Source organism: Urocitellus parryii, chromosome 7 (assembly GCF_045843805.1).
Source record: "Urocitellus parryii isolate mUroPar1 chromosome 7, mUroPar1.hap1, whole genome shotgun sequence".
Taxonomy (NCBI): Eukaryota; Metazoa; Chordata; class Mammalia; order Rodentia; family Sciuridae; genus Urocitellus; species Urocitellus parryii.
The window spans coordinates 38,119,222-38,143,408 of record NC_135537.1 but is presented as its reverse complement, the minus strand read 5'-3'; the positions used below and the strand labels follow the sequence as shown (position 1 = coordinate 38,143,408).

The 24,187-nt window shown below is 39.8% G+C and overlaps 1 protein-coding gene across 1 annotated transcript; it reads left to right on the top strand.

The window, feature by feature from the left end:
• The first annotated feature begins 3,762 nt into the window (after nucleotides 1-3,762).
• On the top strand, nucleotides 3,763-22,776 carry Erich5 (glutamate rich 5). Its single transcript, XM_026384491.2, has 3 exons — nucleotides 3,763-3,820; nucleotides 19,123-20,061; nucleotides 22,640-22,776. The coding sequence occupies exons 1-3, from the start codon at nucleotides 3,763-3,765 to the stop codon at nucleotides 22,774-22,776; spliced, it is 1,134 nt and encodes a 377-aa protein (XP_026240276.2).
• Nucleotides 22,777-24,187: the final 1,411 nt, after the last annotated feature.

Below are 24,187 nucleotides of genomic sequence, written 5' to 3'. Positions count from 1 at the left end.
TCCTTTAGGACTAGATTAAAAGTAAGCCAAAGAATGCTTCCTCCCATCTTATTTTATTTTAGTTTGCCATTTTTTAAATCCAAGGGAACATATACTTTCTATGCCCTTGGCAAAAACACCACCACCACCCCCACACTTATACACAATTTCTTTATAATTTTATTTTGGAGGAGTAACATTTTTGATAGTAAAATGGTGTCTATAAAGATTGGTCTTTGAATTATCTTACATTTTATAGAGCCAATTTTTTAAAATTTAGTATGTTTCAAAGTATCTATAAAAGCAGGTTGTTTTATATATTATTTTCAATAATCTGACAAGTCTGCTATGTACTTTTATCCTCCATAAAGCTATGAAGCAGACCAAGACATTGATTTTTTTGCTTTTATACCAGAATAATATCAATTTAGTATTGTAACACTGCATATCATGCTACTCAGAATATGTAATTACTTAATGGAGAAATAGATAGCAAATGCAATTTTGTGATAAAATCAAAACACGGGTATGTGAAATAAAAATGATAAAAGGAGTCATTGGAGGTGAAAAGATGTATGAGCATCTACCTTTGAGATCTAAAACAATAAAATATGCAGGTACCATCAGCCTTTAAAATCATGGTATTGGTTGTGATCAAGTATTGCAAACTAGCATCTAATAAAACTAAAGGAAAAAGATAAGATGGGTAATTGTTGAGAAGGAGAGTGATCAGGAAGGGTAAGTACTGTGTATTAGTCTAGAGACTGGCATTGTAAGCAACAAAAACAAGCTCAGTTACACAGAAAAGCAATATATTTGCAGTTTAACAAACAAGCAACACCCATATTTGCATATAATACTCATGGCTACTTCTAGATTGATAAATAGAAAGACCAGTGAATCATGTGGAAAACAACATATTAACTTCCTTGTCTCACAATAAAATGAGTTCTTTCTTTGATAAGATAAAATCCAGAATGTAATGTCTGATAATGTGGGGGTTTTTTGTTTGTTTGTTTGTTTTTTAAATGGGATCTTGCTTTGTTGCCCAGGCTTGTCTTGTACTTCTAGCTAAGTGATCCTCCCACCTCAGCCTCCAGAGTAGTTGGATTACAAGTATGTGCCACCATGCCTGGTGAAGGATATGCATGTCTTAACAGAATGCCCACTAATGGTTGATGCTAGCAGAGGTATGATGGGTAGGAAAAGCAAATCTAATCAAGTGTCCATTACAGTAAAAATTGTCTGCTATCACCCCCAAAGTCCCCTTCTATCTTCCATGAGACCCTGCTAGATCCTATCAAAGTATGGTACCATTTCAGGGACTTAGAGTTGGCCACTCTTACTCTTGGTGGCAAATTGGGCACTCAGCCAGGTAAACCTTGATAAGGGGAGAAACATGGTATTGAGCCTGTGCCTGATTTTTATCCCAGTCCTCAGAACCATTTTATTCTTGATATCCTCAAAGCACTTATTGTTCACTATTCACCTGATCATAAAATGCTTCCTTTGAAGAAAATAGGAGATATCATGACTCAGCTGCCAAATTATTTATTATGGTTTAGATGTGGTGTCCCCCAGAAGCTCACGTGTGAGACTATGCAAGCAAGACGGTTCGGAGGAGAATGATTGGGTTGACCTAATCATTAGGTATAATCACTGAATTGATCTTAACCTAATCAGTGAATTAGTCCCTGATGGGATTAATTGAATGGTAGCTAGAGGTAGGTGGGATGTGGCTAGAGGAAGTGGTCTATTGGGGGTGTGGAATGGGGTATATATTTTGTATCTGGAGAGTAGAGTTTCTCTCTCTCTGCTTTCTGATCATCATGTAAGCTGTTTCCCTCCGCCATACTTTTCCACCATTATGTTCTACCTTACCTTGAACCCCAAGGAATGGAGCCTGTTGTCTACGGATTGAGACTTCTGAAACTGTGAGCCCCATAATAAACTCTTCCTCCACCACAATTGTTCTGTGTGGGTCTTTCAGTCCTAGCAGCAGAAGCTGATGAAAACATTATCCCAAAGGAAAAGTGAGATACCCCATGTACCTCCTAAAAAATAATTGATGGGGGGAAAAGAGAGACTTAAATGGGCTCAGTAAGTCCTGATTTAGCATGAAAGTCTTAGGATTTAGAAAATTTCAAGTTACATACTTAAATTTAATATGTGTGTTATCAAACCTCTTTTTGGGAATAATGGACTTTAAAATTTTTTTTCACTAAATAAAATTAAGTGTGACTATTTTTTTAAAGCTTCCTCAGAAGGAGGGGTCTGCTGTGCACTGAACTATGCCCCTGTCCCATCCATATGCTGAAGCCCTAACCCTCAATGTGACTGTACCTGGAGACAGGGTCTTTTAGAAAACAACTAAGGTTAAATGAGATCACAAGTGTGGGTCCCTAAACCAACACAACAGTGGCCTTATAGGAGGTGGAGATTAGGACACAGACATGCACATTAGGAAAATGAGGTGAAGATATATGAAGAGTATAGCTATCCACGGGGCCTTGGAAGAAATCAGCGCTGCTGACACCTTGATTTTGTACTTCTTACCTCTAGAACTATGATGAAATATATGTCTGTCATTTAAGCCACCCAGTCTATGGTGTTTTGTCATAGCAGCCCCAGACAACTAATATAGATTGTAATACAACTCACAGAATAATGTAAGACTTCATGAGTGTTTGCTGATATAAATAGTAGTAAAAAAAAAAAAGGAAAGTTTCCTCAGAGTACAATGCCATCTAATAAACATAGAAGGAATAATATAATTAGAAAATCACTGTTTGATAACCATCATAGTAATAATTGATCCAAGCAAGAAACAATGTGTGTTAAGAGTAGCAGATAACTTGATGAGAAACAGAATATTTACATAGCCGAATAATCGCTTCCCATAAATTGCAAAGGGTAAAATAATGATACCACGGTGGAGAAACCTAGCAGATGCCACCTTACCTAACTCAACAAAGTTAACATTCCCAATAATGAGAAGAACTGCATCCTGTGCTTCGACGAGAACACAGACATTGCAGCCCAGCAAACAATCACAAGGAAATCAGACCAATCCAAATTGAAGAATATTCTACAATAAATGGCCTGTCCTATTAAAAAAAAAAAAAAAGTCATAGTCCTGAAAGTCAAAGCAATACTGGGGGAACTACTTCAGATTAAACCAAACTAAAGAGAGGCAGGATGGTAAGTGTAGTCCTGGGATGGGACAATTAACACAAGCTGAAATCAGAGGGGAGATTAAATAGTCTGGTGTTAAACTTCCTTGTGGTAACTGTCCTGGAGTTATGTAAGAATAACACCGCCATCGCACACTGAATCTACCAATCAATAGCGGCTGACCACGGCCGCCTCCTCCCCTCCCTGGCTATTTAGGGATGATTCAGACGATCCCTCCCAGCGATTCGCCCTAGCCCCCAGTCAGCATCCCTATCCTGCTTCGGGGGGCTTTTTCTTTCTGTCTATATCACACCCTCCACCTGTCCCTCACCTGGACCCTCAATTCTACGTATCCCTACTGTCTTCTGCTTCCTTGCGCTCCAGATCTCTGGCGCTCTGAACTCCCTGGGCTCCTTTCACCTGTGCCCAGCTCTCTTGCCCCTTCCGGTGCGCACCCCTTACCCAGCGCCTGGCCGTGCGCCTGCGCTCTGAGCCTGTGGGCTACGGAGTTGGTGGAACTTCTGCTGCTTCTGTTGCGTTTGAGAACGGGATCTAGGTTCCAGGAGCGACGCCCGCACAGGGCTGGGACAGGTGGTTACGCTAGCCGCGATGGGCTGCTCCAGCAGCGCCCTCAACAAGGCGGGAGACAACAGCAAGTTCAGCAGCGGTGAGCTGGGGCCCCCGGCCACACCCCAACCTGGGTCGCGGATTCGCGTAGGCTTTCTCCCCTGGAGTTCCAAAAGATGCACCTGAGCACAGCCCACCCAGCAGGGGGCGAGCTCGGTCCTGGAGGGTGAGAGCGAGTACCTAAGTCAAGCGCTGCGCCTTCTCCTCCAACACCCCAAAATCTGAACCAGCGACTGCGACCCAGGGCTCAACGGTTTGGGGGCGCTCCGCTGTGCATGCAGTGTCACTCCCAGGGCTAATGGCCCGGTGCAGGCTTATCCTGTCAGTTGATGTGATTGCGAGGTACTAGTGTCAAATCCCTACGGAGGTTACTACATTCCCTTAAACACATGAGAAATGATCATGGGGACTTCCCCGTGAGAGTTTTAGCATTTATTCACTGTACCACCAGTGCCTAGCAATGCTAGCCACATAATAGATCCTCAGTAATTATTTGCTGAATGAATTAGTTCATTTAATCCTTATATCAGTTCTATGGCCAAGTATTATGATTATTTCAATTTTATAGGTAAGGAATAAATAATTTATCACAAGTCACAGGGCTCCTAAGAGTCAGATCTGAGCTTTGAACCAGTTTGTGTTAGCTAGATTTAAATCTGGTTTTCCCTCATATCATTCTGGGTCCCCATTAAGGTATATATATATGGTCACCCACCATGGAAATTCTAAAAGAAATATAATAAAGAGTATTTATTCTAATCCCTAAATAAGATATTTACTATTTAGGTGTTATGCAAATAAGATACATAATATTTAAACACATATTTCTATATTATATATAAATAAAATACAAAATGACATAAGATAAATATAATATATATTATAACAATAAAAACATTAAAATTCTTAAATAAGAGTTGGTAAAATATGAGGTTTACATTTGCTTCCAAATTTAAACTAGGAATAGTTGGGGGACATTGAACTTTAGTGATATTTCAAGCAGAATGTATATATAGATGTAAAGAAACTTCCAGTGCCTTCATGAAAGACAGATACTCTTCATTCCATAAGAGATTTTTAAAAATTTACACTAGCAACCTTAAAACTCTATGGGTTAACTAAAATACATGAACTATCCTATATACTGGATTTTAGTTGATATGTCTGCCTTACTGAATTTTCTATAAGAAATTTCTAGCTTAAAAGTGTTGTACATGATGCAATAGAATCGTTAATAGTTTAGGTTCTCTCTTGGATCTCTTCTATCTCTAAAATCTTGTGATATTAAAATCAAAAGGTACTTATTTTCTAGGCTCCAATTTAAGTCAGCAGCTACTTGTTAGGTAGCCCTTAGGTAACATAGGAAGAATTTATTCTAATGACATGTGGAAGTTTGCTTTGACTTACCAGACACTGAGCCCCTCCTCCTCCCCCCAATTTCTTAACTCTAAAGCCCAGGTATGTTGGGGTGGGGGGGAACAGAGGTGGAGATTGGCCTCTGGTTGTAAAGAATTATCTAATGCTACTCAGAGTGAAGAAGCGTGCCTGGGCACTTAGATTTTGACTAAGTGCTAGAAAGTCTGAAGAAAGAGGAATTTCTTTCCAAAAGGAAAATTAGATTGAATCTGAACACAAAGGTTATATTGACTCCACAGACTTTAATGTCTATAGACTTTTGCCTCGGATCCCTTCTTCACTTCACTAGCCCCTGATAACATTAATAATGCTCCATTGTTTCCTAATATAAATGCCCTCCCTTTCTGGTAGGACTTTACATTTTAAGCACCAACGTAGATAGAGTAAATAGATGGTAATTATTGGCAAATTCATTGCTAGGTTAATGTGTACATTTCCACTGACAGCTGTACTCGTTTCTTTGTTTTAACCTGAACTTTCACTAGATGCTTGGGTCTCTGCTGCCTAGGCACTCACAGGAGGCTTGAATTTCACAGTTAGTTGAATTGTTCTTTGTACCTCGGGCACACCTTCCAGCTTCAAACCATATCTTCACATGGAGACATTTCAGTCCTAACCAAACATTTTCCCTTTATAGTTGAAGAACAAACATCATTAATATTAAAATCAATTTGTATAGGCTTTTCTTGTATACGGGAATACATAAATGGGATTTTTCAAATACTATAAGTCTCCAGAACAAGTCTTAAGTGCTTGGTATGTCTTTGTGGGAGGCCTGGCTATGGCATTCAGTAAATAAAAACAGAATATAGGGCTGGGGATGTGGCTCAAGCGGTAGCACGCTCGCCTGGCATGCGTGTGGCTCGGGTTCGATCCTCAGCACCACATAAAAATAAAAGCATTGTGTTGTGTCCATCTACACCTAAAAAATAAATATTAAAAAAAGATGAAGACATTTTCACATTTATATATTAAGAACTTATTTCTCCTTTCCTACACCTACAAAAATAATCTGTTGTGCGATTTGTTTAACCAGTCCCCTACTGAGGGACTTTGGATTTGTTTCCAGTCTTTTCCTGTTACAACAATGTTACAGTGAGTTCCTTTGTGAATACATCATTTTGAATGTGTACAATTATATCTCCAGGGAGATTTCCCAGAAAAGCATTACTAGGTCAGAGTAGTATTACTAGACATCAACAATTTTGATAGAAACAGCCAAAATGCCTTCTGTAAGAGTTGTGCCAGTTTATACCTTCATCAACAATAAAATAAATCTTTTTCAAAAAATCGAAAACTTTCAGCCAAGCATAGTGTAGCATACCTATAATTCCAGCTACTGTGGAAACTGAGGCAGGAGGATCAGAAATTGGAGGCCAGTCTTGGCAACTTAGCAAGACCCTGTCTCAAAAAAAAAAAAAAAAAGGGCTGGGGATATAGCTTAGTGATGGAGCACTCCTGGGTTTAATCCCTAGTACCACAAAAAAGGAAGAAAGAAAAGACAAACCTTGGGGCTGGGATTGTGACTCAGCGGTAGAGTGCTTGCCTAGCACAGGCGGGACCTGGGTTCGATCCTCAGCACCACATAAAAATAAAGGCATTGTGTTGTGTCCATCTACACCTACAAAATAAATGTCGGGGTTTGTTTGTTTGTTTGTTTTTAAAGGCAAACCTTTCAGAGGTTTATGCAGCCACATCAAAATAGGAGTATGGAGCAGAAGTCAAGAGATTAGGTAGAGGTTATCTTATTGATTTCAATGCCCACAGAACTCTTATAAAGCAAATGTGGTTTTTTGGGGGGAGAGGGCACAGTGGTACCAGGGATTGAACTTAGGGGCACTTGACCACTGAGCCACATTCCCAGCCCTATTTTGTATTTTATTTAGAGACAGGGTCTCACTGAGTTGCTTAGTGCCTCACTAAGTTGCTGAGGCAGTGTGATCCTCCTGCCTCAGCTTCCCTCAAAATTGGGATTATAGGTACCACTGCGCCTGGTGAGCATATGTTAATAGCACCAAATTCAAGCAGAATATTAAAGCTTAGTAAGCATAAGTAACTTGCCCAGGATCTCAGAGGTAGCAAGTGATGGAGCTGGGGCTTAAGCCCTGTGAGTGTGAGTTCAAAGCCCTTGCTGTTTTTCACAACCTCTGCTTCCATCTGGGATCTAGACCTGATTCTGCCCGAAACTTATATGGTCTTATATCTTACATATAAGAAAAATGCAGTCAATAGTTAACTATTGAATGGGTAGATGGGTGAATAGATGGATTGACAGAATTGGGGATTTGAGATGAGAGGGCAGATGAGAGGACTACTTAGAGAAGCAGAGGACTCAAGACCCAACAGATAGCAGAAGATGAAAGGTAGCACTGGCCAAGTTGGTCTTGGGAATAGTGCTGGGTTGGGAACAGTCTCCTAGTCATGCAGGAAAGGTAAACACAGCAAACAATGCTTGATTGTGTAGTGTTAAAATCGTGCTTGTCTAAGACTGCCACACAGCCCAACTGCTGTGTAATTTCACTTTTGTTAATATTTTACAATATTAAGTTTGAAAAGATACCCCAACACTCTTTGGGTGACTTAAAGTTTTGCTAAAATGGACACAAAGTATCTGTCTTGGCTCTACTTGGAGTCCTGGTGTGGATGTTTCGGGGTTGTACTGGGTTATTATTTTTTTTTAAAGCAGAATATAGGTTCTCCAGTGAGTGTTAGTGTCTTACAGGGCCACGATGACCTCAGAAGCTTCAGTCCCCATTTCAGGACTTTGCTGTTGCTCACATCCCTTGAAACCTTCCTGGGGAACTGCCTTCAAGCTCTAGACATTCTTTTGTATATATCCAAGGATGTCCAAGCTTTGTTCTCCAAGGATAAAGATAAGGAATAAAAAGTTAACTCCACATTGTTTGTATAGCTAAAACCTCTGGGAAATAAGTGTTACGAAGGTGGGTGAAATAAGCTAGGTGACACTGGTGTGCATTCCTAGCTCTGCCTGTGTTGTGTGTGTCATGGTTTCCCAGCTTGTGAGAATGGGTTACATGTTGGGGTTTCTCCAGATTTCAGGGCAGCTGGGCAGGGTCTTGACAGCCTGAGTCTTCTGGGAACAGCTTCTTCTACTTGTCTCAGTGTGCTTCATGAATATCGTATTCCACATGTGCCAGGACACAAAAGAGACTGGGAGGCACTGGGACGGGCTTTCCAAATGTCTATCGTTTTTACTTGTTGTTTATCTTTCTGAGAGACAGCACCTGCCTTCAACCATTCCAGCAGGGATCTGTTGCAAAGTCCTCCCCACACCATTCTCTTGGCTCATTTCCCCCCTCACTGTCATTGCTAATGAGAAAGGACAAGTTCCTTGTTTTCTATAAGCTGATTTTGTGTGTGTGTGTGTGTGTGTGTGTGTGTATGTGCACCTATTTTTGGCCTTTTTCATTTTCCTAAAACTGGCAAAAACTCCAGAGTGTCATTTGGCTAATTTTCTTTTCTTTTGCTTGCCTTGGTGTAGTGTCTGTAGACTAGATGGTTATGAGAGGCTCTAGGGACCTGTACACCTTGCATTTGTGTGTGTGAATTCAACACACTGAGAGACAACATAGAGTACAGACTAAGAACTGGATTTCGGACTGGGGATCTAGCTTAATGGTAGAGGGCGTGCCTATCTTGGGCAAGGTTCTGGGTTCGGTCCGCAGCACTGGGTGGTGGTAGGGGAATGTGGGTTTGTAGTAAGACTGTCTGGATTCAAGTGTTTCTTCAGGATTATTTATTAGTTTTGTGACTTTGAGCCAATCACTTCACCTGTCTATGCTTTGGTGATCACATCTGTAAATAAGATCAACCATATTACCTATTTCATAAAGTTGTTCTGAGGAGTAAACAAGTTGAGATTATATATATATATATATATATATATATATATATATATATATATATATATAACAGACATATAATATATACACACAAGTACACACACAGTATCTAGGATAAATATTGCCACCCGGGATTGGCAAACTGCCTGCTAGCCAATTCCAGCCTACCACCTGTTTTTGTAATTAATTTTTTTTTTTTTTGGAACTTAGACTTGTCTATACTTTTACATCTTATCATGGCTGCTTTCTCACTAGGACAAGGTGAGAAAGTTTAGGGCCATCTCCCTCCCAGTATGGAGCTCACTTGGATTGATTCAGTCTCTTGATTCATTGCTACATCAATATCCACATGTTGTCTCTCATGCTGACAGTGACATGCTACCATGAGGATGCGGCCCACAGCAGATGTTGGCAGGCGTGCAATACCCAACAATTCTGTGTGCTCATCAGCCACTTCAGTCTTTAACTAGCTCCCTTTGCCTGCCCTGTGACCCCACAGATAACCTAATCATCTTGTTTGGGTAGGGATCTTGTTAGCATACAGATTCGGGTTCTGTGCCTCTGGGGTAGGGCTTGAGATTCTGCATTAACAAATATTCCAAGGTCATGCTGATGGTGCAAGTTCTGGGACCACAGTTGGCCTTTAAAATCACCTGAATCTTCAAGGTGAAATGAAACTTCCTTGGACTTAAATCTGAACTGTGCCATCTCGGAGCTATTTGCCCCTCCCAGATAAAGATGCCATAAATTTGCTACACTGTATGATGGTATAACAATAGATCTCCTCTGTGGAGTTGTCTGGAGGATTGGAGGAGATAACCCATGTCCAACTCTTGTATGGTGTCTCAGTACATACCAACTGTTCTAGAGACACCTCGTGGGCAAGTGTCTAATGTGTACATGTCAGAGGCCTGGTGTTCTCTTATTTCCTTGTTCAGTGAGGTAACCTTGGTTTTACAGTCTAGATTTCTACTCAAATGTTAAGATTTCCCTCTGCTAGTAATGACTATCCATTTTTTTCCAGTGGCAAATGCTATCAATCATTTCAAAAGTGATGATTTATATTACAGCATCTTTAAAATGAGAGTTTCTCTTATAGGAGTCTAAAACAAATATAATGGGAAAAGTAAATCTGAAGGAGGCAAATCTTTGTCATGGTTTGATGACAAGCTCTGGTGCTCCCACATGTCAGTCTCTCTTAGAGGCAGGAGCTCCATATCTCTGTGTGAGCTCATCAAGTTTCCAAAAGTACCTTTCCAACTACATACTCTTGTTTCTCCCTAGTTAAATATCAACATTAGGTTTGCCTTCAAACTGCATCTCATATACTTTGTGATGATGAAAAGGAAGTTTAGATATGCAAAATCAGGTAGTTCTATTAAAAAAGAAGTCTGTCTGATTTTCATTTACCCTCTATAGGATTTTTTGGCTAATAATTTTATACTTTAATTACATGAAATGTTGCTTAAGTTGGCCTCTCCTCCCTGTTCATATCTCCCAGCTAGTGAAATGCACATTTGTATCATGGTACACAGGACAGTTCTTAAAACACACCGTAATGTAGGGAAGAGGCAGAACTATCCAGAATAGCATTGTTAGGGGTCCATGTTTATTGGATGGATGGAAAATGATAGAATTGAACTGAGAAAGCAAAGTAAGAAAATAAGGAGGAGGATGAGTGGATTCCTCTTTGGGAATAGCTCATGCTACAACCCTGGGTTCCAAAGCTCAAAAATTAGGAGAAATAACAGTAGCAGGGACCAGGATCCCCCTTCCTCAATGACTCTAGAAAACCTAGTAGACAGCACAGTGAGGTCTTTTCGATGTCCAGTATCATAGTCTTAGGAAATATTGGCCTCAAGTTTTTCTCCTTGTTGGGAAGAGCTTTTCATTTCTGATAGGCAATGGACTGAGTTGAAAAGCTTCCTCTGTAATGTGAATTTCAGGTATGTTAGCTTTAGTTCTAATCCCTTCTGTAATGTTGCCTAGTATTTAGTTTCTTTGTGTGTCGATCACAACGGTGCTTATGACCAGGGTTCTGTTAGTTCAGCTGTCACAACAAATTTGTGCATGGATCAATTTTCAACAGAATGAAGAAAGAAAATGTGCACCAAAGGATTAGGCCCAGGGTGGTGTATGATTTGATGAATTGTAGGGTTCAGAAAACAGACACATCTTTAAACAACTTTGGATGTGGAAACAATGCATGTGTCCAAAATATTTATTATGTAGTAACACATACTAGGCATAGACTGTCGTCTATTTATGAACAAAAATGTATCTTATGGTTTTCCAAGTAAGGATACCAGAAGAAACAATGCGTTATCTTCTTCTACCTTGAGAAGATATGTTGGGGATTCATAAAAACCTGTGGACAGGGTGCGTGGGGATGTGTTGGTCAGAGGTAATATACAGCTGAGCGCGGTGGCACATGCCTGTAATCCCAGTGGCTTGGGAGGCTGAAGCAGGAGGATTGCAAATTCAAAGCCAGCCTCAGCAAAAGTGAGGCGCTAAGCAACTCAGTGAGACTCTATCTCAAATAAAATACAAAATAGGCTCAGTGACTGATGTCCCTTAGTTTAATCCCTGGTACCAAAAAAGGAGAGCTAATGTACAAGTACTGTACTTAATGAGGAAGTAGCAATGGTTTGAGTTTCCCTGCAGACAGGTAAGTTATAGGATAGCAGAGACCAGATCTTCCTTGTTACCTGCAGTAACCCCTGTGCCCAGCCTAGAGTTGGCCTATCGTAGGCACTTGATAGGTACTTGATGAGTAAATGAAATCAAACCCAGCAAATAGAATAGAACGTTTATTTACATAAAAGCTATCAGTGGCTTTTCCTAATGCCAGTGAAGTCTGGTTAAATCATTGCTGACATTACAAATACTGTTCCATTATCTATCAATCACATTTTAACACTTAGCATAATAATACAATGCATTGTGTTTAGGGGACTGTTTATCCAAGCCCTTTAATGTTGCAGTTGTTCATTCTTTTTGTTGATTTTTAGCTATAATTTATTAACAGGCCTCTTCTAGTTCTCAAGGGACCCTTGTAAAATTGGAAGAAGCCCTCCCCAGTCATTGCCACCACACACAACCTTGCAGGCACACCAACCCCTCTGCCCTGCAGCAGGGTGCCTCTGTGACATGAGCTGTGTTGTGCCACATCCCCATTTACTGACTGTCTTCTCATGTTAGACACTCATTAGCACCTTTGTTAATTTTCCTAACAATCCCCCAAAGCAAATAACATCACCATTTTACAGATAAGGAAATTGAGGCCCAGAGAGATTAGAACTGAAGGGAAGGGAGAGAGATAAAGAAAGAAAGAAAAAGAAATACTATACTTCTTTCAACAGGGTGAGGGTAAATACAATTCAAAAGGTATGAAACCTGAAGCCAGAAAGGAAGTTTTAGGGTAATTATAGACTTTATCGCTGTGTTCTCTGAGAGAGAGTTTGAAAACATCATTTATTTTCCAATCTTTTCATGTATTTCCTCTAAACGTTTTTCCTTTGGAGTAGTTCATGAGAAGGTACCCATATTAAAATGATGAAATCACTTTTCTTCTGTGTTTGCCCATTATAATTTCATCCTTGCTAGGTCATTGAGAGACCAATGCTATCGACTGGCACCCAGTGGTTGTGAGTCCCTGTGCGGGCACCTTCCAAGTATTAACGCATGCAGCCCTTACCACAGCTCCCTGGTCAGGTGCTGACACTAGTCCTGCTTTATAGGAGGTGAGCTGAGGCACAGGGAAGCTTAATAAGGCTTACTGGAGTCAGGCAGAGAAACCAGAGTTCAAACCCACTATGTACATTATAGGTATCATTTTCAAGGTCATAAGATCTCTGTCTTTCCTTTTAGAGCAAATTGTTTTCTTCTATCTCCTAGGAAAAAGAATTTTTGAGCAATTTGTTAGGAAGTAATACCTTACAAATAGTCATATCAAAAAGTATTTAGAGCTAGGGGCTGCAGTTGTAGCATATGTATTTTTCAAGGTAGCTCTCGTGGTATAGCTCTCACCTGTGCACATCTGAGGCCCTGGGTTTGATCCTCAGCACCACATAAAAATAAAATAAAGTTATTGTGTTCACCTACAACTAAAAAAATTTTAAATGTATTTAGAGCACTGTTGATTGAAATAAACGACAAAATGAACATGTTACTACAGTTCTGGCCATTTCTTTTTGTGTGTGTGATCATTTTAAGAATCCTTTATCCTCTTGAAAAACTACCTTTGAAAAATATTAAAGATGATGACATCCTTTTGTAATGTAATGTTCCCGGCTTGGATGATTTTTTTCAGGTTGTATTCCATAAAATTATATGTTAGGACATTTGCCTAATTCCAATGTGTGATAAGATTGGGAGAAGTACACACAAAGCAAGCTGACACTGTGATCATGGGAACAAGTGTTCTAGCTAGGGCAAAAATTGACAGATCACTTGGACACTTGTGTCCCATCTGGGGTGAAATAAATTCTTACCAAGTTTTCTTTCTGGGGTGGGACTGGACTTAGACAGCGTCATGTATTTTTGAAGGTATAAATTTTTGTGTTCTGGGAGAATGCTGCCTTTGGAATGCACCCACATCTGGCACAGGTGGATGTAAATGCTTCATCTCATTTTACTGACTGAGCTAATCACTGTCATCACTATTTTATAAGAAAATGTAATTTGGCAGACATCTGTGATTAGTACTTTAATACATTTCCTTGTTAATTCCCTAAGGCAATTATTACCAGAACATTCTTTGTTTGGTATCTAAATGAGTTGGCTTGTCTTATGGGATTCTTTATAGGCCTGAGAGATTTCTTTTATTAAGCTGCTTTACTTGCTGTTAATCTGAAGGCTTCCATCATGATGAGACAGGAGGGGGAGGTCAAGGACAGCCCTCTCCCCAGTTCTGTCATATGGACCCTCAAAACTGACAGCGGATGCCCTGCATCTCATATAATTGTCCCTGAGTTCTGCTTCTTCACCTCTAGCTCTCTCTGTAGGATTCTCAACCAGACTCAAAGAAGGATAGAGATACAAATGCTGTTTCTCTCTCTCTCCTCTTTCCCTTCCTCCTCCACCTCAAGACTTTCCTCTTCATTTTGCCTCTATGCAAAAACTGCCCTTCTCCAGACACATAGCAAATGTGTTAGTAAGATAGAGAGCTCAGCTCCAGGCTGTTACATATATTTCTGGACAGGCCCATATGTCAAGTTGTCCCCTAGAGTTTGCTGCTAGGATGCACAATCTACAGCCCATCCCTGACACACCATGCCCCGAGACAAGCCATGCCTCTCTCCAGCCCAGGTTCTTTCATCCTTGTCTTCTGTTTCCAGCAGCCAAGCTTTGGGCCAGTGTTACTCAAGATCCTCCTTCTTCCTCCTTTCCCTCACCCCCTGGATCAGTCATTATGTTCAGTCATTTTTACCTCTCATAACTATTTTCTCTCAGAAGTTACTGGTAACCTTGATATTTGTGCTGCCCATCTCTGATTCATTCTTCAGGAGTATGTGTGGATGGATGCATGTCTTTTTGGTGCTAGGGATTGAGCCCCTAGCTTGCTAAGCATACTCTGTACCCTGAGCTATAATCCAGCCCCCAAAGAGGGAGGTTTTAAAAATCCAAATCAGATCAATTCTCTCCCCTACTCAGGATTCTTTTTTTCATTTTATTTATCTTTATATTAAAAATAAGCAATTCAGGGGAGGTATAGTTGATATACAGTGAACTGCACATAGTTATGGAGTACATAGGAACCGAGCACCCCTTAGCCTGGAGGGATGAGAATGTGGAGATCTGGCAAAATCCAGCCATGGGCTGTGTGTGTGTGAACTCTGGGCACTGAGTGCACAGAGAGGGCTGAACCAACGTTGCTCCTCTGCTTGGATGGGCCTGGCTCTGGTCTTTTTGCTTGCTCTGCCATGATCCCCACACAGCTCAGGAGATGGGAATGGCCTCCCTAGATGTCACTCAATCTGCTGACAGCAGACATCAGGAAGCTAGACTCCACCACCTGAAACCTAACACCTTGCCTCATTTGAATGGCTTCTCCTCAATAAAAGGGTTCAGCATGTGCTCTCTCTCTCTCTCTCTTTCCACGGACCCCTAATATTGGAGGAGCCATCACAGGACCCAAAGAAAAAGGTATTTCTCTGTCTCTGTGTGATTATTTCATGCAACCCAGTTCACCTGGAGTGACCTTGAGTGTTTAGTTGTGAGATGTGACAGCACATTTTGGTAAGTTTGTACCAAAACTTATGTGTGTACCCATGGAAGCATCAATATTTTCAATCCAAATATTGAAAGTTCCCATTAACTGCCAACATTTCTTTATGTTCCTTTGAAATCCATTCTGGCTCATCCAAATCCCAGTCCCCAGACACTGTTTTACTTTCTGTCACTATTAGATAAGTTGGCACTTTCTAGTTTATAAAATGGGATCATATAGTATGTAATCTTTCCATCTTCTTTTACTCAGCATAATTATTTTGAAAAGCATTTATGTTGTTGCACTTATCAATGGGTGGTTTCTTTTTTATTGTTGTGTAGTGTTCCATTGTGTGGATATACCTCAATCAGTTTCTTTATTCATCTGTTGATGTAAATCTAGGTTGTTTCCAGTTTTGGGTTATTACAAATTAAGCTGCACAAACTTTTGTGTACAAGTCTTTGTACAGATGCATGTTTTCTTTTCTCATGGGAAAATGTCTAGGGAGTAAAATGTTGAGCTATATAGTTATGTGTGTGGTATGTAAAATTTGGTGCTGGGGATTTGCACATGCTAAGCACATGTGATCTTCAGTGACTAAACTAAACCTCAATCCTGGGCATGTGTATTGTATTGATTTAATTGCTTAACAAAACCCTACTCACAATGTATTTTTTCAGATAAATATCAGACTGAAGGATTTTAATGTAATCTTCTTTTCTTTTTATTTAATTAATTTTTATTGGTGTGTTATAATTGTACATAATAGTGGGATTCATTGTTACGTTATTTGTACACGCAAACAACACAATTTGATGTACTATATTCCCCAGTATGTCCCCCCTCCTTGCCCCTCCTCCCTCCCCCTGGTCCTTTCTTCTACTCTACTGGTCCCCCTTCTCATTTCATGAGATTTCCTCCCCCCTTCCCCCCTTCTTCTCTGTAGCTTTCATATATGAGAGAAAACATACAATCCTTAACTTTCTGAGTCTGGCTTATTTTATTTAACATAATGTTCTCAAGTTCCATTCATTTTCCTGCAAATAACATAATTTCATTCTTTGTGTGGTGAATAAAACCCCAGTGTGTATATATGCCACATTTTCTTTATCTATTCATTCATTGACAGATACCTGGGCTGGTTCTATAATTTGGCTATTGTGAATTGTGCTGCTATAAACGTGGGTATGCAGGTATCACTGTAGTTGGCTGACTTTAATTCTTTAGGATAAATACTGAGGAGAGGTATAGCTGGGTCATATGGTGGTTCTATTACTGGGCTTCTGAGGAAGCACCATATTGATTTCCACAGTATTTGTACAAATTTACAATCCCACCAACAGTGTCATAGTGTTTCCTTTTCCCTACATCCTCTCCAGCAACTATTGTTATTTGTATTCTTGACAGCAGCCATTCTACCTGGAACAAAATGAAATCTCAGTGTAGTTTTGCTTTGCATTTCCCTGATTGCTAAAGATGATGAACATTTTTTCATATATTTGTTAGCCATTTGTATTTCTCCTTCTCCTTCCTTTTTTTTTTTTTTTTTTTGGTACCAGGGACTGAACTCAGGGGCACTTAACCACTGTACCACATCCCCAGCCCTATTTTGCATTTTATTCAGAGACAGGGTCTCACTGAGTTGCTTAGCATCTCACTTTTGCTCTGTGCTGGTTTTGAACTCATGATCCTCCTGTCTCAGTCTCCTGAGCTGCTGGGATTACAGGTGTTTGCCATCGAGCCTGGCTTGTATTTCTTCTTCTGAGAAGTGTCTGTTTAGTTCATTTGCTCATTTACTGATTGGGTTATTATTATTGTTTTTTTAAAATGTTTTTTTAGTTGTTGATGGACTTTTATTATACTTTATTTATATGTGATACTGAGAATTGAACCCAGGGCCTCACACATGCTAGGCAAGTGCGCTACCACTGAGCTACACCCCTAGCCAGATTATTATTTTCTTGTGGTAAGTTTTTTGAGTTTTTTTGGTATATTCTGTCAGAAGAGTAACTAACAAAGATTTTCTCCCATTCCATAAGCTCTCACTTCATGCTCTTATTTCCTTTGCAGTTGAAAAACCTTTTTTTATTTGATACCATCCCATTTATTAATTCTTGGTATTATTTCCTGCTTGTTCACAATTCTTTTTTTTAAATATTTTTTTATTTGTTGATAGACCTTTATTTTATTTATGTATTTATATGTGGTGCTGAGAATTGAACCCAGTGCCTCACACATGCCTGTGCGCTACCGCTGAGCCACAGCCCAGCCCCTTGTTCATAATTCTTGTTCTTCATGCTTTTAGGGTAAAATTTAAGCTCATTAGGGAGATATATATCTCCCTCTAAAACAGCTAAGAGAATTAAAATATTTGCCCCTAGAGAAAGGGAAATGGGAGAGGAGTTAACATTGGATCAGCAGATAACTTTTTAAAGTATAGGTTTATATAATTGTGGTAGTAAAAAGAAAAAAGAAAAAAAAAACCTCTTGGGGGAAAAAGAGAAGAAGAAAATATCACCTAGAGACACATTTTAACATTTGGTTTCTTTTTTCCCAGTCTTTCCACACTCCATATGTGATTTATTTTTCCTCTCTTTCCCCTTCCCTCACTGCCTTCCTTTTGATCACTGTAATCATGCTATATTTAAAACTGGTAACTCGCTTACTGAGCTCTTAGATGAACTGCAGACTTCAGGCTAATAAATGCTTTATATGCACTGTTTCATTTGGCCAACCCAACTACAAGTGCCAATTTTTAAGACATGTCATAATTATTTTCTTATTTAAGCTTATGGTCTTTATAATCACCTATTCATGGTATAGTATTTCATTTAGTATACTATTTATCTGTACCCCCAACTTGTTAGACTTTTAAGTTGTTTTTCAGCTTTCTTTTTTAAAATGTTTTTTAGTTGTTGATGTACCTTTATTTTTAATTTATTTATATGTGGTGCTGACGATCGAACCCAAGTGCCTCACTCATGCTAGGCAAGCACTCTGCCACTGAGCCACAACCCCAGCCCATGTTTTTCAGCTTTTGCTATTATAAAGAACACTTGAATGATAGATTTTTTTCCCCCTCGAAGCATTTTCTAAGTTTTAAGCTTTTAGGATAAACTTCTAGAAGTAGGATTACTGGGTTAATGGGTATGAACATATTGCAAATTTGCTTATTGTAAACTGTCGAGAGCACTTTTGCTCCCAGTGTTTCATGAGACCCGATTCTCATGCAACTCTGAGATGGGTGGGAGAGAGACACCCATGAGAACCCTGGGAACTATCTTCCCAAGGCCACAACAGATGCAGAAGGAGCCAGAAGAGACAGGAAGTAAAATGCATGTTTCCAACTTTCCTTTTTTTTCCTTCTCACTGTGCCCCTAAAATGATAGGAAACTCAGGTCAAGCAATCCTTGTCACTCCCCTTCCTAGTCACCACTGCCTTCACCTACTAGATTTCCTCCATCACAGAGCATTTTCCATTCACTGGGGACCATTCTTTGTTAGAAGGAAAGTGAGACCTTCCCAAGAGCCCAAGGATCACACACTGGGAAACCTCCCAATCCTAAAGAGGAGAAAGGGTAGGACAGAGAAAAGAACATGTGAAACAAGTGGACTTTGCTAAGTTAGAATATGGGATAGGAACCATGAGAAGGTGTACAATGAACAAATAGAAAACTCGGTGAAGTTTGAGGTGAGGTGTTTGGGGTAAAGACATAAAGGCCTTTGACTATGATATGTCATGAAGTGTTAAATCTACTTCTTGATATCGGTTCACTTTTTCCAGACAAAAAACTAAAATAATATTTTGTGTTTTCCCTTTCCTTTTTCCCCCCCAATGTAATGATCAAAAAGTAACTTCAAATGAGTGTTTATCTACCACAGAAGAAAGTGATTCCTGTGTTGCCCAACCCACACCCCGCACACCAGGAAAAGAATCCATATTTCATGGCAACATACAAAGGGAAAGCCTTCCCCCTCTGGAGAAGCCCAAGGCATCAGTGGTGCCTACAGCTAATGGTGTTGTATCCCGTGAACGACCCCTGGCAAAGGAGGTAGCCCCTGAAAAGGATGCCATAGACCAGATAGGACCTACAGAGAAGACTCAGCCTCTCCAGGGACCCGAGGAATCTGAGGCACCTCATTTAGGTGGCAGAGATGATACCCCAGGAGCAGAAGAAAAGAAGAAGGATGTGGAAACAATGACAGAAGTTCAGGCTGTAAATGCTGAGACTGAACTTTCAGAAGTCAAGGATCCATCTTCAGAGACAGCAGGAGAGAGGCACTCCTCTGGAACAGGGGAAGATGCTGGGAATCCACCAACTGTTGCGGTGATGCAACCTCCAGGAACAATGGAGAACATTCAGCCTCTGGAAACAGATGGAGAGCTGCGGCCTCCAGAAGCAACGGGAAAAGATGAACAGTCCCAATTTCTAGGAGCAATTCCCAAAGAGCACAAATCTCCAGAAATGTTGGAAGGAAGTCAGTTTGTGGAAACTAATGAAGAACAGAAATTTCAAGAAACAGTGGGAAACGAGGAGCAATCCCAGCTTCTAGAAACCATTTCCAAAGAGAATTTAACATCAGAAATATTGTACAGAAGTCAGTCTGTGCAAACTCCTGTCATGAACGACTTACTCCACACAAATTCTGAAGGTCCTGAAAACATGGAGCAGATTCAACCTGAAAGAATAGTTGGAAGCATGGAGCAACCGGAAGGAATTCCAGAGACAGCGGCAAATGTGGAAATGGCTGGAAAAATTCACACTAACCAAGCAGACCAACACACTGAAGGTAAAGTCAGGCTGTTAGAGATTCAGAATGTTGATTTAGATGAGTTCCATAGACCAGCACTGGGGGAGAGGGAGCCTGACACACAGTCACTGAAGTCTTTCAGGTGGCTGAAGTTCATTACCCTAACCAAAAAGGCTTCCATCCTGGGAAACAAGCATTCCATCCAGCCTCAATCCAGCTTTCCAGAAAATCTCTTCTAAAGCATAGTCTTTATTTACAGTGTCGAGATTTTTAACTTAGAGTCTGATGGTTAAATAGAATCATCCCTTGGCCAGATACTGTGGTGTGCACCGATAATCCAGCAGCTTGAGAGCCTGAGGCAGGAGGATTGTTGAAAGCCAGCCTCAGCAATTTAGCAAGGCCCTGAGCAACTTAGAGTGACCTTGTTTCAAAATAAAATAATAAAAAAATAAATGAATGAGCTGAGGATGTGGCTCAGTGGTTAAGTGCCTCTGGGTTCCATTCCTGGTACCAAAAAAAAAAAAAAAAAAAAAAAAAAAAATCATCCCTTGAAGGCAACATGTCAAAATTTCTGAATTTGTCCAAGTTCACTTTTCATTAGGTTCTCTATATGGTAAGAGGATCCAGAATTAAGGTGAACAAATTATTAGCGGAGGATTTTACCTTCTAATGAAAGAACACACAAAGAATATAGCTTTTAGAATGCAATTTTCATCTCGGTTAAGCACATCCTTAGAAAATTATTGTCATTCTATTTCTGTACTGTTTTTGTTTGTTTGTTTGTTTGTTTTTGGTGCTGGTGATTGACCCAAGGCTTTGCACATGCTAAGCAAAAATTCTACCACTAAGCTATTCCCCCAGCCCTATCTTTTTATCTTTATGAGAAGGCTAAAGAAATATATTATGTTTTGGTATGTGGTATTTAAAAAATTTTAATCTGCTTTATCAGCATAAAATGATATTTATGCTGTTCTTGAAGTATATTGTTTGTTGGAGTTATAACTAAAAGTAACATTTTTTTCTGAGGCATGATTTACATTTTGATAACATTAGCTTCATAGTATTGTATAATTAAGTGAAACATTAATTATGACCATCTGTTTCTTAATTCTTTAATTTACTAACTCAGGTTTTTGTGGTGCTAGGGAACAAATCTTGCACCTTGTACACGCTGAGCAAGTGCCCTATCACTGAAATATACCCCCAGCCCAACTCAGGTTTTTTTTTTTTGCTATTGGGGATTGAACCCAGGAGCACTTTACCACTGAGCTACATCCCCAATCCTTTTTATATTTTATGTCATTTTGAGACCCAGGCTTGCTAAGTTGCTGAGGCTGGTCTTAAACTTGTGATCCTCCTGCCTTAGCCTACCGAGTTGCTGGCATTATAGGTGTATGCCACCACTCTGACCCAACTTAAGTATTTTTTGAGTGCCTAAGCATATGCTAGGTGCTCAGGATGCAGAATGAGTAGGAGATAGTCCTTGACCTCAAGGGCCCTCAGTTTATTGGGGGAAGGCAGAATGTAAACAAATTACTATACTCTATTGAGGCAGTTGTTTTTCTAAAAATGCAAAAAAGTGCTATGAGTCAGAAGGGAGAAGCAAGTAAAAACATATATTTTTAGACCATGCTTGGAAAAAAATCAAAATCATCCCTTGAAGGCAACATGTCAAAATTTCTGAATTTGTCCAAGCTCACTTTTCATCAAGCTCTTTATATGGTAAGAGGATCCAGAATTAAGGTGAACAAATGATTAGTGACCATGCTGAAAATGAGTGAAATGGGGCCTGTGGGATTCCATGGAGAGTCTTAGAGGACCTCAGGAAGCTGCTGCTTGGGAATGGGAGCCAATGTTGCCCAAACTGATTTTAGGGAGTTACATTTGCAATATCTAGACTTTTAAATGCTAGCAAGCTCTATGTCTTTAATGAATGTTTTCTTTAAATACCATAATAGTCAAATAAGACAGATTTTTGGCCAACCCTGGACCATCTTTTGACTTATATAGAGATGAAACATTCTAGTATGTTCTATTGCCATTTCTTGGGTAATTTTGCATCCTGATTTTATTTAGAATGCCAAGACACCAAGATGTTCAGGGACTTGACATTGGCCACACTTGCCTTTCTTGATACCACCAAAGAAACTTTCTGCCGCAGTCTGGCTGGGCACAAAATCATGAGCCACTCAAGCAGGAACAAACTTTATTTTTGAAACTGCCGCCAATGCCCTGTATGCTCCGGGGACGATTGCCGACCGACCCACACGGCTTCTCCCGGACCCCCACAGGAAGTCCCTCCTTCGGAATTCCCTCCTACCGCACTTCCCCAACCAATGGGAACTCTCTAGGAGTCCTGTAGCAGGCCGAGGGGGACAGCAGGAGTCCAATATCCATATGAATGCAGAATTTAAACATAATCATATCATCTCAATGGCTAGCTGGCGTCACCTTTCAACCAAAAATGCCATGCATCATATTACCTGGCTGTGGCTCTTAGCAACTTTCTGCATAGACCTAAGAGCAAAAACTGCCCCATTGGAGACAAACTATGGAAGCAATTTGTTGTTAATGCTAAGTGAGTGTTTCATATTATCTCTTTGGATTACTTTTCCAGGTGAGACAGGAGAAAAGGTGGAAACAGAGATGGAGAATGAGAATGTAAGTGAAAGGGCTGAAACAAAAGAAGAAGAAACAGGAGAAGCTGTGGATCTTTCAGCAGCCACAGAGCTGGGGATGGTGACAGAAGGGTGAACAGACACAGCCTGGTTCAGTGGAGAGATGCAGTTTGTAGTTGTGCATCATTTCGTGTATGTGTGTTTATGGTTCTTAACTTTCTATAGCTACATATTTTGCACAAGGAGTGTGATTGTAGGTAGACTGTTGGAACCATGACAGTGATGCCATGCTCTTGACTGTGTTGTTCCATGAAACTGCTAAGCTGGGAATGGTTTTCTTAGCTACTTAGGACAGTGACACATTTAAAATCATAATAGCCAGAGCCAATAAAAACTGGGCTATGTGATCATTTAAGAGCGTGAGGGTGACTATCTTTATTGTGGCAATGGGTCCATTCAGTATAGGAAAAGATAACCTAAATATAAGGTGTAGACCTGTAGCTACAGAAGGCTGGAGAAAGGAGGTAGCAAATTTTAGGAGAATTCATGATTATAAGTTCATGTAGTTCAATTATGATGGAATAAAAATGAACAACACAAAATTAATGGGACAAACTAGGCCTAGAATTTCTGTCCTATCTTAGAGTTTAGAGCTGGTAGGAATCTTAGGAGGCATGCCATCTCATTACCTTCTCACCTTGTCTCTCTACTACCAAGAGCCTTATTTATCATGATACATTATGTTAATAAAGTGCTTTTCAAAGGAATGTGGCTTTGGTGCTGTCGCAAGATTAGTCATTTTTTGCAAGGAAGGCTCCACATTTTCCGTTTGTGCCTTTTTGAATCAGCTGCTGATTTTACACTTATGTGAGGTGTTGGACTAACATTAAAAGCATTTTAAATTAATTGACATTTAATATATTTCAGAGACAACAAATACCAAGGATTAAATCCTAGATTTGTTGTTATGTGGAGTCTTCCTGGGCCCTATTCTTTTTTAGATGATTGCAGCTTAATATTAGGTTTTAGGGGTAAAGAAGATAAGAAATCAAAATATTTATAATATTTTGTAGTGTAAACATTAGGTAGCACAGAAAATCACTTTTCAAGAATTCTTCCAAAGTTGGAAAAGGTAAATGATTGTACATGAATAATAAATAATGATTGATAATTTTCCCACCAAGTGCCTTGTGTTTATGAATATTGGTAGAATTCTGGAAATATTTGGATTCTATTATTTCTACATATATGTATATTTTAAGGTAATTTCTAAGATGTATTAACTACTCTTACTTTAGTGTATATATTAAAATGACTTCTGAGAGGACATGTGGTAAGAGTATAAGATATAGGGGTGGGGGATATAGCTCAGTCGGTAGAGTGCTTGCCTCACATGCACAAGGCCCTATGTTCAATCCCCAGTACCACCAAAAAAGAAAAAAAAAAAAAAGAAAGAAAAAAAAATAGGATACAGGGAAGAGTATATCATCTTAGTTCTGATTTTAGTATTAGTTTATGCTTCTGACTTTAAAGTGTTCAAAGGTAGA